This window comes from Euphorbia lathyris, chromosome 4, assembly GCF_963576675.1.
Source record: "Euphorbia lathyris chromosome 4, ddEupLath1.1, whole genome shotgun sequence".
In the NCBI taxonomy this organism is placed as follows: domain Eukaryota; kingdom Viridiplantae; phylum Streptophyta; class Magnoliopsida; order Malpighiales; family Euphorbiaceae; genus Euphorbia; species Euphorbia lathyris.
The window spans coordinates 70,504,355-70,522,517 of NC_088913.1; the positions used below are offsets into that span (position 1 = coordinate 70,504,355).

The 18,163-nt window shown below is 34.0% G+C and overlaps 2 protein-coding genes and 1 pseudogene across 4 annotated transcripts; 1 reads left to right on the top strand and 2 right to left on the bottom strand.

Annotated features, from left to right (window-relative positions):
* Nucleotides 1-1,358: 1,358 nt before the first annotated feature.
* LOC136225642 (acetylserotonin O-methyltransferase-like) lies at nt 1,359-3,386 on the top strand. The gene is made up of 2 exons (XM_066013737.1): nt 1,359-2,123; nt 3,004-3,386. Exons 1-2 carry the CDS (start codon nt 1,401-1,403, stop codon nt 3,301-3,303), a joined length of 1,023 nt encoding a protein of 340 aa, XP_065869809.1. The 5' UTR covers nt 1,359-1,400; the 3' UTR covers nt 3,304-3,386.
* Nucleotides 3,387-4,809: 1,423 nt separating this feature from the next.
* Nucleotides 4,810-8,169, bottom strand: LOC136225807 (uncharacterized; annotated as a pseudogene).
* A 504-nt stretch (nt 8,170-8,673) lies between these two features.
* LOC136225806 (uncharacterized) lies at nt 8,674-12,262 on the bottom strand. Of its 3 annotated transcripts, none has more exons than XM_066013925.1 (4): nt 11,663-11,801; nt 10,277-10,352; nt 9,804-10,020; nt 8,674-9,302 (listed from the first exon to the last, which is right to left on the bottom strand). In XM_066013925.1, exons 2-4 carry the CDS (start codon nt 10,283-10,285, stop codon nt 8,815-8,817), a joined length of 714 nt encoding a protein of 237 aa, XP_065869997.1. In that variant the 5' UTR covers nt 10,286-10,352; nt 11,663-11,801; the 3' UTR covers nt 8,674-8,814. The 3 variants fall into 3 exon arrangements, with proteins under 3 accessions (XP_065869997.1, XP_065869995.1, XP_065869994.1); XM_066013923.1 differs by having other exon boundaries at nt 10,240-10,352; XM_066013922.1 differs by lacking the exon at nt 10,277-10,352 and having other exon boundaries at nt 11,663-12,262.
* Nucleotides 12,263-18,163: the final 5,901 nt, after the last annotated feature.

Consider the following 18,163-nt stretch of genomic DNA (forward strand, 5'->3'; position numbering starts at 1 on the left):
AGTTAGCTCATGGTGGTGTTTCAGGGATAAATGTATCTTTAACATCATCATGATCGGGGTTACAAGCACCCCATATATCTTTATGTGTCATTCCATCAACAAATGGATCACAACTTGATTGATCTGACACATGGTTTGGACGTGTATTGTCTTGAATGGGGCTACTCATCTCAACATTCTCTTCCTTACAACCTCACAGTATTTGTGCATCTATTGTTCGTGGTATCAATTCAACATATAGTGAGATCAAATAGGTCAGATTCTTCCAGTAATACTCTAGGAAGCATCACAAATCATTACGATCAACAATAGATACTACTTTGCCAAAATCTTTATTTGGACCAATTTTTGCTTGCATGGACATACACAAGTCAAATAAGATTGAATCAACATCTACAAAAGTATACATTTCTCTTTTAACCTCTCTAACTTGATTTTTGTTGAAACTCGAAGCAACTTCGATTCACCACCCACATATGTCATGGTATTTGCAACTTTTATCCATTGGCCATTGCACGAGATCAAACAAATAACAAACTTTATGGACAGACTTCTACTGAAATTTGAAGTGAAGAAAACTAGGTTTAATTACTTCGCAATTCACGAATTGCGTAGTAAAATCATAAATCGTGGACCTCAATTGCGTAGTAACATCATAAATTTCGACGAACTTAGAATTGCATTTGATTATCATGTATTTAAAATCAATAAAAACGTGTATGATGTTGGAAATCAACAAGAAACTTGAATTAATTCTTGAGAGTGATGTTGGAGATGAAGCTTGAATGCATGAGATGAGAAAATAAAAAGATGAATTTGGATTGTGCTTTTGTGTTGTGTTATTAGTTTTATATATACTAAAGGTGTTTTGAAAAACATGTATAAGTGTACAATTTAATAACATATATTGAAATGGATATAAAAATGAAAATGAGCGTCCCCATTTGGTTAGTTTTGTAAATTTCCCTATCACAAATATATATAAGCCTATCAACGTTAACTTTTATCTTTTTTAGATTAAGATCTCTATACGTGGATAGACATTTGGGTTCGATATTGGAAGAAAACATTATTAGTGTCAGTCATTGTTATTGTACGTATTCGAAGACATCTTAATCTTTTGTGATATATATTTCTCTAACATTTATTTATTTTTATGGGTTGCTCGATTTTTCGGTTCGATGCTCATAAGACACTCTTTAGATAGATCATCTTCCAACTAAAAGTTAATGCGTACCCTAGGACTTCTAAGGTAGCATAGGTTAAGGTAATCAAAACTCTGGTATCAAAGCAATTATGGAAAAGATCATTATATGTTTCAACATTATTACTCTTGTCCTTATATATATGGGGATGAGACTGCAGAACTCACTCATCAGAACTCAGAGAAAAAAAGAGAGATGAACCAAGAAGAGGCACAAGCAGAAGTAGAAAAATGGAAATACATATTCGGCTTCGCAAACATGGCAGCTGTAAAATGTGCAATAGAGCTCAAAATAGCAGAAGCAATTGAAAATCACAAAACCCCAATTCCACTCTCTACTCTATCATCAACCCTAAATTGCAATCCATCTTTCCTCTACCGCATCATGAGGTTCTTAATCCATCAAAACATTTTCAAACAAACCACCTTAGGCTATGAACACACACCTCTCTCTCTCAAGCTCCTTGGCCCCGGAGAAAACACCTTCAAAGCTTTCGTTCTGCTAGAAAGTAGCCCGGTGATGATAGCCCCGTGGCATTATCTTAGCTCCCGTGTCTTGGTGAATGGGACGCCGCCGTTTAAGGCGGCTCACGGAGGGGATGATTTGTGGAAATATACAGAAGGAAATCCTGGTCATAGCAAGATGTTTGATGAAGCAATGGCGAGTAATGCTAGAGTGACTGTGAGAAGTGTGATTGAAAAATGTGGGGAGGTTTTTGATGGAGTGGGAAGTTTAGTTGATGTTGGTGGTGGAAATGGTACTTATGTGAGTATGTTGGTTGAAGCTTTTCCATGGATTCATGGGATTAATTTCGATCTTCCTCATGTTGTATCAGTTGCTAAAGAATTTCATGGTGTTTCACATGTTGGTGGTGACATGTTTCAGAGTGTTCCTAATGCTGATGCTGCTTCTCTTTTGGTTAGTCAATATCAACCTAAATGCTAAACTTTAAAATATATTCTATAATCGAGCCGGGCCGAACCGAACCGAGCTTTGATCTGCTCAGGCTCGGCTCATCCTGATGTTAATGAACTCGAGTCGAGCTCAAATTTGTAGTTGAACTCAACTCGTTTATCATGAGCTTAGATCGCGAGCAGTTCATTTATTTTGTTCAGGAGTTTACTTAAGAGCAGCTCATTTCTTTTGTTCACGAGCTTACTCACGAGCAGCTCGTTAAGTATGTTCATGAACAAGCTCGTTTACTGGGTTACGAACAATAACAAAATAATATCATGTTTAGTAAATGAAAGAATACAATTTTACATACATAAACATTGAAAACCTACTTTTAATCATTAGATAAAAAAATAGTGTGAGGAGAGGAATGGGAAAATGAAAACAGGAATAAAAGAAGAAGAAGTGAATATGATGAAGATCCGAAGCTACCTGATTATGATTCAAGGAAAAAAAAAAACTCTAAATCACTCCATAGCGTTCTAATCTAATTTATATTTAATTTTGAAATAGCTCATATATCAAATTATAATTATTAAATATAAATAATATTCGATATTATTCATTAGCTTATTCACGAGCTTGTTCATGAACCTCTGTTGAGGCTATGCGTGAATATTATAATCAAGCTTATTCATAAACTTGTTCAGAAACCTATAACCGAGCCTACTCGCGAGCTTTTCCATGTTCAACCTCACGGCTCATTTATGAATCAAGCCTCTAATCGCGAGCGGCTTGTTTATAAATCGAGCTGAACGGAGCATTTGCAGCCTACTAGACGCATAGATAATGCAGATCTATTAAAATTTAGTTGATTGATAAATATGATATAATATGAATACAGTGGGTTCTGCATGATTGGAACGATGAAGAATGTATAGAAATTCTGAAGAAATGTAAAGAAGTTGTTCCGAAAGGAAAAGGGAAAGTGATAATTATTGAAGCCGTAGTTAGCGAAGAAAAAACGGATGATGAATTGGAGATGGCAAGATTGTTGCTGGACATGGTGATGATGGCTCATACAAACACAGGCAAAGAAAGAACTGCTAAAGAATGGGAATTTGTTATTGAAAAGGCTGGCTTTTCCTCTCATTCTATAACTTCTATTGGTGCTGTTCAATCAATTATTCAATGTTTCGCTTAATTTCTTTTTCAAGTCCTTTTATTTATAATTTTTAGGGTTATGTTGCCCTGTAATAAACAATGTTATTGTGTTATTGTTCCAAACGTGGACTTTTTATGTATTGTTTAGGTAAGGTTTAATACATTAGTTGCCTTTTCAATTTGTCTAAAAAACTTGATTGGTTTTCTAAACTTACAACGGTCTTATTAGCCCTACAAACTTACCTAAAGTGTCATGATTAAGTCCCTAAATTTATAAAAACACTATAAAAAATATATGAAACAAAAAGTTAATTTGTTTTATACGATTTAGAATCACGAATTAGGCCTTTATTTTTTAAGTTTTGATTCTTTTTATAAATTTAGACAAATTGAAATGTACATCGCTTTAAACAAGTTCAATGGGCAAATGAATCACTGTAAGCAAATTCATAGACCAATAGACCACTTTAAACAAATCCAAGGAGCCAATGGGTTATTTTAAGCAAATTTAGGAGGTTAATGGGACACTATGTAAATTCAAGCCGCAAATAAAACTTTTTGAACAAGTTGAGGGGGCTCTTGATGTATTAAACCTTTAGGTAACGACTTTTTAATTTTTATACTACTATAATAATAGTGGTGAAGCTCTTAATCTAGTGGTTGAGAGCTTACCTATGCCTTGGGAGGTTATAGTCTGGTGGGGATTTTTCTTTCTTCTTTAATGTAAGCGCATTGCGCAAAATTTAAAAAAAAAAAAAAAATACTACTTTAATAAACTACATATAGATAGAGAGATAAAATTTAAATTAAAAAAAAAACAAACCAAATAGAGATATAAAATGCTTCGACTTGGTTCAGTTTTTTCGATTTCAATTCAGTTTTACTCACAGGCTCATTAGGCATCCAAACTCGTTCTATATGGATTCAGTCTAGATATATTTATTTAGCATTTGTATAAAATAAATCGGGTTTAGAATTTATCTCAAAAGTACAAGCTTGACACAATCTGCTCAACCCATACCTATATCATATTTATTTATACCTAGATTTAATTCCTTATTATTTTGTTAAATATATATAATTTTTATTTTACATCGTGTTGATTGAATTTTGTTAATTAACAAAATTTTAGTGGTAAAGGTTGTGCTTACTTTGTTTTTTACAAAGTAAACCTTACTTTGTGTGTTTTCACCATTAGATTAATTTTATACTCCATCATCCAATGGTGAAAACAAACCGAGTAATGATACTTTGTCAAAAACAAAGTAACCATAGAATACACCAATTTTAGTTTATTGCATTTTCATTGTTTATAATTATAGCTTAAGTTTAATTTTAAATTTATTAATATGAATATGTTAATTAAACAAATTGTGGTGGATTTGGTACATTTTGCAATGTAACTGTTGCTTCATCCGCATTCCATCTATGGAATGTGTGTTTTTCCACTAAGATAATAATTAAAGAGTGGTCTGTTTGAATATATCGTACTGCAGTAGTATTCACATGACGGTACTGATACCATTCAATCAAAACTTGTGGCCCTTAAGAACTTGTGGCCTTCAAAGTATAGGATCAGTCTTTAATCAATGTTTTCATATCTTTCAGCACAGTCCAAACCCGATATAAATGTTATGTAAGATAGAATGGGATTGGACATAATTTAGTGTATAATCCGGTTAGATCCAGCCTAATCTAGCCCATCATGTTAGACTCTTAAAATATTACTTGAAAATGCTGTTTCAGCCTATACATTGCATCCAGATAAACAACCAGAAGCGATTTCAATATTCCTTCATAAGAGTCAACAGCTCTAGCTATCTCAAAATGGCTTCCGAAATCGATATCAATATTGATAATAAGACGCTCAATGCGTCCACAATTATTGGAGTGAATTACATCAACTTATTAGAAATCCCCTGCCATACAAAATAAAAATACATCTCATAGTAACCTTTTACTAGAGTAAAAGTCTCTTACAATAAAATGATGGATGACAGACCTCAAAATGAAAATAAAAATACATCTCATAGTAACCTTTTACTAGAGTAAAAGTCTCTTACAATAAAATGATGGATGACAGACCTCAAAATGAAAAGATACAAGAACTAAAGTTGTTTATCATTTTTGGAAATTTTGAGGGTTCTCTGTTATTGGAATGGTCGACGGTTTTATATTAGTATAGGGTAAATCCATTTCTTTTATGTGCCATTTTGAAATTCAAAGGCCATAAAGAAAGGAAGGCAAAAGTTGAGGATCCACGGGTGGGATTTACCTATAATTAAGTGCATCGATAATGGCACACAAATAATTTCATCATAAATGACGGCATTTGAAATGAAGCTTCCACGAGTTAATTGGCTGACATTTGATGAGGAAATTTCTAACAGGCCAAAATTTCATCCAAAGAAACACTATCCACTTAATTTCATTATACAAGAAGTGCATCTTCAAGGATATCACAAAAAAACCTGTTTGTTCCCTTGACCCAAAATATAGTCACTTCTAGTCACAGGACAATAAGATTATCCCAATATCATTATATTAATTGCTGAATTATGGAATAAGATCCGTATTTTAATTGTTTCTTACCTCCAGGGAGCATGCCACCACCCTGATGCACACACAGCAGCATCATAACCAGCAAGTCTCAAGAGCCTCACCAGCGAAAATCTAATGCAGCTGGCATTACATACACCTGCCTTAACAGGGTACATGTCTGTCTCCTTGATCGACAAAATAAGAGAATGAACTAATGACAGCAAGTCAGACTCGTACTGGGCAACCGAGTGCCTATAGAACTGCAAGGATTCAATAGTTTGAAGAAATATAATCAGGCACTTTAATTGAAAAATTCAAAAAGAAAAGTAATAAATAAAAGTTGTCTAACCAAATTAATTAATTCAAAGGCACTACAGAAGTGAAAATTCTCAAGAAACTACACATACCCTTTTAACATCTCTACTCAAATGAGACTGATAAAGACATTACATAATTACCAAAGAGTTCATTAAAGCACAGATGAAGCATGAGCTGAGGCAAAGATTGGCTAAGAATATATGGCAATATTTTAAAATATCTTTAACAAACTAAGAAATAGTTTTAGCATGAACAGTACAGGTAGCAGAGACGCTCAATATTTACTTAACAGAAGCAAACATGAGCATGATAGTAGCAATTAAAAAACTAATGAAAGCTAGGGTTAGGCTATGCTTACTTTGTTTTTGACAAAGTAAGCCTTACTTTGTTTTTACCACCATTGGATGAACTTACTTTGTTAAAGTCCATCATCATCTAATGGTGAAAAAGACAAAGTAACCATAGAAGGCACTGTGAAGCTAATATCAGAAAATTTCTAATTTCTTCAAGATTTATTTTCATGTTTCACCAACTGAAGATTGGCACCAATTATACGACGGTTTAAATCTTTTACATCATTTTGAAATGCTTGTTTTGTGCCTGCGGACACAGGATAATGTTGTCCTTTAAAAACTAAATCCCAATGGTTTTCAAACAATCAACTGCTAAGCAGACCTAAGAATAGCTTAAAATGCATAAAGAATGTTATTATTATTATCCTGTGAATAATACAATTTACAATTGGAAACCACCAAATGATACTAAACCAAAATTTGGTAAGTCCCAACGTCATCCATTTCAATTTTATTTTAGAAGACCATCAAGCTTCAGGTTGATATTTAACCATACGAAAACTAGATGCATTCCATAAATTTTGTAACAAATTCAATATAAAACAAATGAACTTGTGCATAATATGAACACCAATGAATCCAAAGTTTGCAACTAATATTTTCTTTCTTATGGATTTCAATTCACAAAAAGGTTAGATTTTACTTTAATGGTTTACCCAATCAGGTTTTCAGGACTAAGGCTTTGTTGTTGTTGTTGTTGGTTTACCCAATCAGGTCAAGTTGCAGAGACACAAAGGGCATTTGGTGCCTATAATCATCTCCCTCTGCATTTCAGGGATAAATAACTTCATCTCAATTTTTAAAAAGGAATAGTATAAAGGTTCTGCTAGATTGATTCAAGGAGGGAAAAAGATTTATCACTAGACCTCAATTTCTGTTCTGTTCTCCTATGTTAAGGAAAGTACCAAGCAGAATACTAATTACTATTATGTTTGTCACCAAGAACTGAAGAACTGAACCATGATCCTTTTGAACAAAAATTACCAAATAATTATCAGAAAACAAAACCAAAATATTTTTGTTCCTAGAAAAAATAGGAGCAATTTTCCTCAATTTAAGGAATTCAATTCGAAAACCAAGCCAAGGAAATATAAGAAGACAACAAATTTTCATTCAAATTCCTATGTTTAAAACTTGCATTCATCATACCCAGCTAGTAAATTTTAGGAAAGAAGACCCCAACACGAATTGCAAATGAAATTTCTTTCCCTTCTTCGCTCAATCTTTTCTAAACCACAAAGACCACAAAGATATTAAATTAAAGAACTTTGTAAACTCTGGAAAATGTAAAACAACAAAGATAGCGAGAATTTTAATTTACCGAAATTTTATCAGCAAGATGGTGGAGATCAGAGAGACCGGATTCGATGTCGCTGCTACACCAGGAATCAGGTCCACTGCTGCCTCCATTCTCAAGAAAATCACTGACCATTAGAGCCCCCCCGATCTGCCCAGTTATTCCTCTGGCCGAACAGTCCCTGCCGCTGCGGCACACATAATTAAACTCTCCAATTAACCCCAAAAAAAACAACAACAAGATTTGTCTTCTTTATTCCCCTCTTAATAGTTAAACCAAAACAATCAACTACACAGTTGTAAATTCAATTCAACACCTCCAATGAAAGAAAATTCGAACTATGGATCAAAATTCCATTCCAACTAATCACAACATGAACACAAAGCCGCTAACAATCCAAGCCCAACCAAACATTTTTCAACCTATCCATTCAAATTGCACAGAAAAATGGTAAAACATTAACATTTGCAATCACCAATCCTGGAGATTGGGTTCCTCATCTCCAAATAAGTAAGCAAATAAGAAATGAAATCAGACAAGAAAAAAGAAAAACAAGAGGTTTAGTTTAACTAAACTACTAAATCAATATCCATTATTACTGAAGTATATATACTCCCTTGTACAATCACTTGAAAATACATGAAACTCAACACTTAAAGAAAAATAAATGATGAAGAAAAGAGGTTATAAAAAAAAGTTCCTTTTGCCATAAAAAAATAAGCCAAAGAATATATTGAAGATGAAAACTAAAAAAATTAAACAATTTGATGCAAACTTGACTAGAGATGCTGACAGAGAGCACTTCTGAAAACCTCCAACAGTCAGTAACTTGCAGCAGCTAACCACAGGATATAAAGAGTATATAATCTCTGCCGTGTTATTGTCCTTTACGTCCACTCTATAAAATTGGACTTCTTTTGTTATACTTGTATATTTATTCATCTGAGGGAAAAAGAATCATTAAACACAAAAAGCCGCAGTACAATTGATCTCTCTCACAAAGGGAACTAGCAATTCCCACGCAAAATTGCTATACACTTCTTCATAGACCCCTCAAGAATGAATGTCTCCGCCTCTCTCGTTTCACTCTCCAGTTGTTATCATTCATCGGCTTAAGCAGTCGTTCTTCGTCTATTTCTGATCGAAGCCGAGATTGAAGCCTCTTCAGATTTTCGCTGCACTGCTTATGATCATAAGATTTTGTGCTGCTAAAATCTTGTTCATCAGGGCTTAAATGCCTTTGGTATGGTGAGTGCCACTTTGCTTGCAAATAAGCAAGAGATCTCCATGGAGGAAGAGGCATCGAGTTTTGGTTCAGGGAAGATTTTGCAGCTTCAACCATTACTTGAAGATATTGTTTCAGCCTATTCATAGAACCCAGATAAACAACCGGAAGCAATTTCAATATTCTGTCGTAAGAGTCAACAGCTCTAGCTATCTCAAAATGGCTTCGGAAGTCGATATCAATAATAAGACGCTCAATGCTTCCACCATTATTGGAGTGGATTACATCTATATATTCATAATCCCCTGCCATACAAAAATAAAAACACAACTCATAAGAGATTAAGCAACAAGTTGTATCTAGAACATACAAAAGAAACAACGTGCATAAATTAAAGCATAGCCTCTACGTAAAATAAAATCAGCATAAGCAAAAGACATCAAAGATTGCTACCACAACATTAGGCAATTTAGGATAAGTGCATCAATAATTGCAGAATCAATCATTTTATGATCATAAAACACAGCATTTGATTACAAACCTTACAACTGTTAAATGCAAAAGGGCACTTGATGAGGAAATTTCTATCAGGCCAAAATTTCAACTAAAGAAACACTCTCCACTTAATTTCATTATACTACAATTGCATCTTCAAGGACTTCAGATTCAGGTGACATAGAAACTTGTTTCCTTAACCCAAAAATAGTCGGACATGAAAAATATTCAATTCTCACAAGAGAATAAGATTTATCCAAATATTAATTATGTAATTCTGGAATAAAAGCACTATATTAATTATTTCATACCTCCAGGGAGCTTGCCACCACCCTGCCACCTAGATGCACACACAGCAGCATCATAACCAGCAAGTCTCAAGAGCTTCACCAGTGAAAATCTAATGCAGCTGGCATTACATAGACCTGCCTTAACAAGGTACAAGTCTGTGTCCTTGATCGACAACATAAGAGAATGAACTAATGACAGCAAGTCAGACTCATACTGGGCCACTGAGTGCCTGTAGAACTGCAATGATTCAATAATTTAAAGAAATATAATCAGGGACTTTAATTAAAAAAAATTCAAAAAGTGAAGTAATAACTGAAGCAAATAAAAGTTGTCTAACCAAGTTATTTAATTCTAAGGCACTACAGAAATGAATTTTTTTTTTTAAGAAACTACACATACCGATACCCTTTTAACATCTCTACTCAAATGACACTGATAAAGACATCACATAATTACCAAAGAGTTCATTAAATCACTAGGAGATCAATCATACATGAAGCATGAGCTGTGGCTTTCATATACGCTCAGCTACAGTCAGGAACTTTCAGTACACTATCCTATCCATACACCTACAAGCATACAATAAAATTTCTTATAAACTGACTACAAATAGGAACCTTAGCTCAGAAATTAGTTCACTGAGTAAATGAAAGAGAACACATTGCAAACAGAAGTGACAGCAACATTTCTAGCAAAGATAGACTAAGAATATATGGCAATATTTAAACGATATCTTTAAGAAACTAAGAAATAGTTCTAGCATGAAAAAAACAGATTGTTAAGACACTGAATATTTATTTAGCAGAAGAAAAAACGGGAGCATGAGTGACAATTAAAAACTAACAATGCTAACAATGAAAATTTTCTAAAGTTCTTTATTTTCATTTTTCACCAACTGAAGATTAACATCAATTATATGATGGCTTTAAATCTTCCATATGATTTTGAAATACTAGTTCTGTGCCTGCAGATGCTAATGTTGCCCTTTAAAAACTAAATACCAATGGTTTTCAAACAATCAACTGTTAAGCAGACCTAAGAAGATTAGCTTAATGTGCGGAAAGAATGTTATTCAATCCTGTGAGTAATATAGTTTACAATTGGAAACCAGCCAAATGATAATAAACCACAATTTATAAGCCCCAACATCATACATTTCAGGTGTATTTTAAAAGATCATCAAGCTCCAGGTTGATATTTAACCACATAAAAACTAGATGCAGAATATGAAAATCAAGGAATCAAATTTTGCAACTAACACTCATTCTTATAGATTTCAACTTCTAAAATATTAGATTTTACTTTAATGGTTACCCAATCAGGTCAAGTTGCAGATACACAAAAAGGGCATTTGGTGCCTATAATTATCTTCCTCTGCATTTCAAGGATAAATAACTTCATCTCAATATTTAAAACCTAATAGTATAAAGGCTCCACTAGATTGATTCTAGGATTGGAAAAAGGTTTATCATTAAACCTCTATATTCTGTTCTGATACGGTAAGGAAAAGGAAAGTATTCTTATGTTTCTCACGAAGGACTGATCCCTGTACCTTTTGAACAAAAATTACTGAATAATTATCAGAAAACAAAACCAAAATCTTTTTTGTTCCTAGAAAAAATAGGAACAAGTTTCCTCAATTAAAAGACTTGAATTTCGAACACCAAGCCAAAGAAATTTTAAGAAGAAAACGAATTCTCATTCAAATTCCTCCAACAAAAACAAGCATTCATAAATCCCAGCTGGCAAATTTTAGGAAAAGAAGACCCCAAAACGAATTACAAATGAAATTCCCTTCCCTTCTTCGCTCAATCCGTTCGACAATTTAACATCAAAGACCACAAAGGAATTAAATAGTTAGGGAGGAATTGAAATTTACCGAAATTTTATCAGCAAGATGATGGAGATCGGAGAGACCGGATTCACTGTCGCTGCTACACCAGGAATCAGGGCCGCTGCTGCCTCCGTTCTCAAGAAAATCACTGACCATTAGAGCCAAGTCATGCTCGCTCTCATGGCTGAACCCTCCTCCGATCTGCCCAGTAATTCCTCTGGCAAACCAGTCCCCAGCCGCCGCTGCCGCACACATAATTAAACCCTCCAATTAACCTCAAAAAATTAAAAAATAAATATAAAATCGACGCTTCTAAGTCCGTCGTCTTCCTTTCTCCTCTTTAACAGTTCAACCAAAATCATCAACTACTCAGTAGCAAATTCAATTCAACACCTCCAACGAAAGAAATTTGAAAATATGGATTAAAATTCTATTCAATATTCCACAAATTTGCTTTGGATTATAGATTATGTATATATAAAAAATTGAAATTGTATTTTATAGCGTTGATATTTATTCTCATGCTATTTGTCATATATGATCCGGTGGTGGTTGGGAAGCGGCGGCGGAGGAAGAGGAGGAGGAGCAGGAAGAGGTTTCTTGCGGAAGTAAAAACCCAAAAAGGATGATAGATGTGAAGGAGAAAGGAAATTGCAGAAAGCAGAGTTCATAAAATACAAGTGGGAGATGTTAATTGAAAAGACGATGTTACCCTCGAACTTGTTGCTTTTTGGCCAAGTAAGTCCTCGGAAATTTCGGTGACAAACGCCAAATGGATAAGGTGTAAAAAAAAACAGATAAAAGATAAATAATGAATTTGGCCGCAAAATGATTAACTATTCCTCTATTATTAAAGGAAATTATTAGATTTTTGTTTTCTTTAACAGATAATATTATTGTTAGATATTATATCAGGGTTAATAACACCAATGGCCACTGAACTTTCATTATTTTCATAATACAGCTAATGTAACATAAAATTCAGTTAAATTTATTATTTTAACTTTTTAGTTTTTAACGGTCATAAGTGTATATATTTATAAAATATCTAACAAAATACGTTATTCTTTTTTCACTTTACAAATTTCAAAATTCAAATTTGTGAGTCTTTTTTAATGTAAAAAAATTTAACAAAGGTAAAAATAACTCAATAAAAAAATATTTTCTTGAAAGAAAAAAGCAAAAAAAAAATGAAGCAAATAAATTATTCATTTATTTTCTTGTAAATTAAATATATAAAATATAAATATTCTTAACTCTGTTTCATTTTAAACAATCAAAAAAAGTAAATTTAGTTGTTTTGCTATAATCAATGCAATTACTTAAAAATAAAAGTATTAGAGGTTAGATTAAGTTTATTTTATTTTTGACAAATAAGTTTTATTTTAATTTTATCACTATTTAAAATTCATCATCATCTAATAGTGAAAAAAACAAAGTAAGTTAGTATTCTATTACAACTTCTTCAAAAACAAATAAAATAAATTTAATTTTATAATATTAATTTGATATAAAATGTATGATTTTCCTAAAATGCCATCTTTAATTGACCCAAAATAGTCATCAGCATATTTCGGTGTTACTCATTAGCTAGGAATTTAATTCGATATACTATTTTATAAGATATAGTTTTTTGACATTTCAACGCTATTTATAAATGTGTATATATTCTTTTTGTAATATAATTCTAATTAAATAAATGTAGTACATCAAATCAAGAGCGTTAAACGAACATGACTTTTGCTTTGTGACCAAGTCAGTCATATTCCAACATTTATCTTTTCCAATTCCAATTTGCATCCAACTTGGCAAACTTTGGATAAAATAAAATACATTTAATAACCAATTATAAATACTAATATAATACTTCATTGTAACCTTCCTCCTAATACCCCCACACTAATTAATCATTGAGTTATTTACTTGTCAATATACATTTTGGATTTTTTATTTTTTATTTTTATTGAAAATATATGAAAATATTATTCATTTAAGAAATATATAAGTCATTGTAGGGTATTTCACACAAATTAAGAAATATATTGATTAACTAAAAAAAAATTCTCTCTCATGTCAATATTGGGTAATAAGCATTGAAATATTAAAAAACACATGTACCAATACAAAAAACAATTCTCTCTCATGTCACTATTAGGCAATAAACATTGGAATACTAGAATGACTTATATTTAGGGAAAAAACTAATTTGCTAGAATGACCTATATAATGGAATGGAGGAAATATGTTTTACAGCATTTTCCTAATTCGACTGGATGTTTGTGTTGAGTTTCTAAAAACTTATTTATCTTGTTAATTAAATTTTAATTGGACTTCTATAAAGGGTGAGATTTATTTATATATTTGACGATTTTATCCTTTTTAGACTGATGAAAAAATCACAACTTCATTATTAGTATAGTGTGGATCTAAGAAACCATCCTGAGTTAATCGGGTTTGATTCGATGGTGGTCGGAATTACCACAAGTGTGGGAAACAACAATATTCCTTTTATTTTTAACGATGATTACTCTTCACTTTGATTCAAGATAGATCCAATACTTTTCCTATATCTTATTGACTGTTCGAATAAACCATCCAATTTGTTTTGCATCAGTAGATATTGAATCCACTAAAATCAAAATCATAAAAAAATCCTCCAATGTTTTTTTTATTATTATTAACATGGAGGGGTTATACCCCGAGAAACAAAACAGAAAAACTAAACAATACTCATCATCCTAAGGACACAAGTACCACATAGATCAGAGAAAAGAATATCTTGGATGTCTACAGAAGGCACCTCATACTCGTGAAGACCCAATGTTAAACTTCTTGCGTAGTTTGTCATCCAATCCGCGGCTCGATTCCCTTCGCGTAAGACATGAACTAGCTGAACCTCCCAATCCTGTCTGAGTAAATTTTGACATTCAACAATAAGCCAGTAAAAACTATGCATGTGTTCTGTTCTTAACCATGTTTACAACGACTGGAGAATCCATTTCAAAAACTACTCTACGGTAGTGCTTGTCTCATGCGTATTTTAGCCCGAAATAGAGCCCCCAAAGTTCTTCCAAGACTGTCGTGCATATACCAAGATTAACAGTGAATTCGCCAATCCAGCCTCCTCTATCATTACGTACAACTCCACCCGCAGTAGCTTGTCCCAGACTCCTTTTGCATGCTCCATCGCTGTTTACTTTGAGCCAGTCTATCTCCGGAGGCTTCCATCCTACGAGAACTTCCCTTACTGGCCTATCCCACAAATGTTGTTCATCCATAAACGCCCTCTGGCACTCAACAGCTTTTGCAAAGACAAATTCGACTTTGTCAAAACACACCAATGCTTTAGGCTCGAACACGGACAAGCATCTCCATCGCCAAACCCACCATACGATGCTCATGAAAATAGTGCTCCGATCTACATTCCACCACTGCCCCTGCGAATTCTAACCCCTCAGTAACCAGTCCCTCTACTCCAAATTATAGAACATCTCCCATTCCGTCACAAGAATTAACGACCGCCACAAATCTACAGTAATTTGGCAATCCCTCAAAATATGTATTGTGGATTCAAGGAGACCCCACGCCACGCACGCCTCATCTTCGCAAATGTGTCTAGCAACCTGAACCATGTTTGTCAGCACCGTGTTATGTAACAACAACTAGTAGAAATACTTTAACCTCTCCGGGACCTGTAAATTCCAAACTTTCTTCCATGCTTCTGATTGCAGGGAATTCCTCTCCCAATTTTGTGTCAACTGAATGCTGACTTGACACTAAAGTACCCATTACTAGATGGTTTCCAGCGCCAAACATCGCCTTCCTCAGCCTCCGAAAAAACCATCATCGTTGTAAGGTTCAGAAGTGTCGAGTTAGGTACCATTTCCTGAAGCACTTCCCAATCCCAACCTCCTTTGCTCTTCCAATACTCTGCAACTGATTTACCATATAATTCCTCTGAGGTGGGTAACTCACACACTTCTTCAATTAAGGTATCTCCAAGCCATCTATCAGTCCAGAACCTTATAGACTTCCCATTACACACAAGTCTCTCCAGCCCTTGATGGATAATAACTGATCCTTTAAACACACACTTCCACACATGGCTAGAATTTTATTGGAGTCTGATTTCCTAAATGTCATCTTACCTTTCATGTACCGATTTCGGAAAACTCGAACCTAAAATGTAGAGTCCTCCGTGAGTAATCTCCATCCTAACTTAACGACCACAGCAAGCTTGAAATCTCTTGTACTGCGAATGTCCAACCCACCCAATCTACGCGGCTTGCAAACCGTTTCCCATTTGACAAGATGGATTTTTCGCGAATCACTAGTCCCTCTCCAAAGGAATTATCGATTCAATCTGTCCAGTTGACGACTCACACCAATTGGCATTAGAGCCGTTTTGTATAAGCTGGGTTTGAAGATGCAACAGATCAAATGAGCGTAGTTCTTCTCGCAAACGAGAGGCATTGCCCTTTCTAGCCATGTAACCGACTTTGCACCCTGTCAACAACATGTTGCAAAGAGCTTTTATCAACCCATTGGTGGAACAATTGTACCCCAAGGTACTTACCCATATTAATGGTAGGAGCAACTTGTAATGCAGCACAAATCCTTGAACCAATGCACTCTGAGACATTTGAAGAGAACACCACCCCCGATTTGGGAAAATTAACACGTTGTCTAGAGGTCTGACAAAATTTATCAAGAATTCCTTTCATTATGCCTGCCTGACCCTCAGATGCCTTAGCCATTAACACAATATCATCAGCGAACATTAGGTGGGAGAGGGAGGTGTTGGGGTTTTGTGTCCTATAGTCAATTGTTGCCGGATAAAAACTTATTGTTAATGAATTGTTCTTTATATCATTTGTTTTAATGAGATATATGTTTTATAACTATATAAAGGCAATCCCTTTTAAGCACTAAATAAAGTCTAATAAAAGGAAATCCGTAAGTTTGTTTAAAGTGATTATAAAGTGTTCATACAAGCATGAAGTGAGACAAACTTTATAATAAACTAATAAACTTAAAACCACCCCAAATCAAGTGATATATTTAGGATTGATATGTCACAGTTGAGACTTGTATGTAACAATGACTTCTGTCCGACAGAAAGCTGATCTCACAAGCTTCACATATATAGATATCTGGACAGTTACATAGATCCGGTGAAACGTTGTTCATTAGGATTGGGGATTCGATTTGAGATAACAGGATGGGTAGATTCATCCTTGTCAACTGTTCATCTCATTGGTATTAATAGGTATAACTAATCCTCAGACTCAAAGGAATGTTAATTGGTCATCCTGAATTACTGAATGTGAGACTTTGATCCTGTGGTCCCACGATCCTTAACAGAGATGACTCTGGGGTGTGAACTGCAAAGGTTGGGTGTCACATGAAGTAATTTCAGGGTAGTTATACATTGGATTGAGCATTTATCACTCCCGATTAATGGGAGATACATCCAAGGATCGCTTGGGGAAGATTTGACTCTAAACCCTTGCAAGGTGATAGCTTAAGAGTAGAAATACAGATTTCACTTAACCTATCTTTTTGAGTTGACTCGGCCAATAACAAGTAAAATGAACGTCTCGCTATATGTGACTTGACATTACCCATAGTCATAAGATTCAATTCAAGGATGTAGTTGATAAAGGATTGTATTATACCGTAACTAATACGGAAGGGTTAACGACAGAATCAACCTGTCTTCTTAACAAACTCTGGGGGAATGATTATGGACTTGCCAATAACATACTATGTACATCATTCCGTTATGCAAGGGATTAAGTATAATTCTTGAAGAAATTAATTTAATAGGTTGCATACGGCCAGAAGTAGTAAGGACCTAATGGATCACACATAAGACTTGGAACCAAAAGAGAGATGGATATGATTAATAGATGGAAGCCCAATTAAGCCCAGTAAGGCCCAAATACTAGGAGGGGGCCGAAATTTATATGTGTTAGTAAGGAATTAATTTTATTCCATTAATCCAAATTAGATTAGGATTATGAATTAAATTAATTAAGAGATAATTTAATTATGAGTTTTAATTAGATTAATATTCTCCTATTATTATCCAATTAGGTTATTTATTATTATCCTAATTATATTAGATATATAGTGAGATAATAATTAGGAATCCTTTTCCGAATTGGATTCCTATTAAGTAACTTATTCCTATCTAACTAGGGTTTAGATACAAGCTAATATATATACCCCTCCCCTAATGAATTTCGACCAAGCCTATAACCTCCCCCTATAGTGATTTTCGAAATTACTAATTAGAGAGAGAAAAGAATTCCCACCCCCTAGTTCGTGGACAAGAATTCATTCGGCATTCCATCGATTAATTAATCTTATTCATCCCTCTTTCTCTTTGATCTTGTGTTGGTTTATTAGAGGCAATCTATTTTGGTTGCATCTCATAAGGGTTGATTCTAACTTAATCTCACCGTGTTCACGAAAGAAGGAAAAACAATCAAAAGGGAGAAATTCGTTTTTCTTCGTCTACATCAGGTCAGTTCACTATTT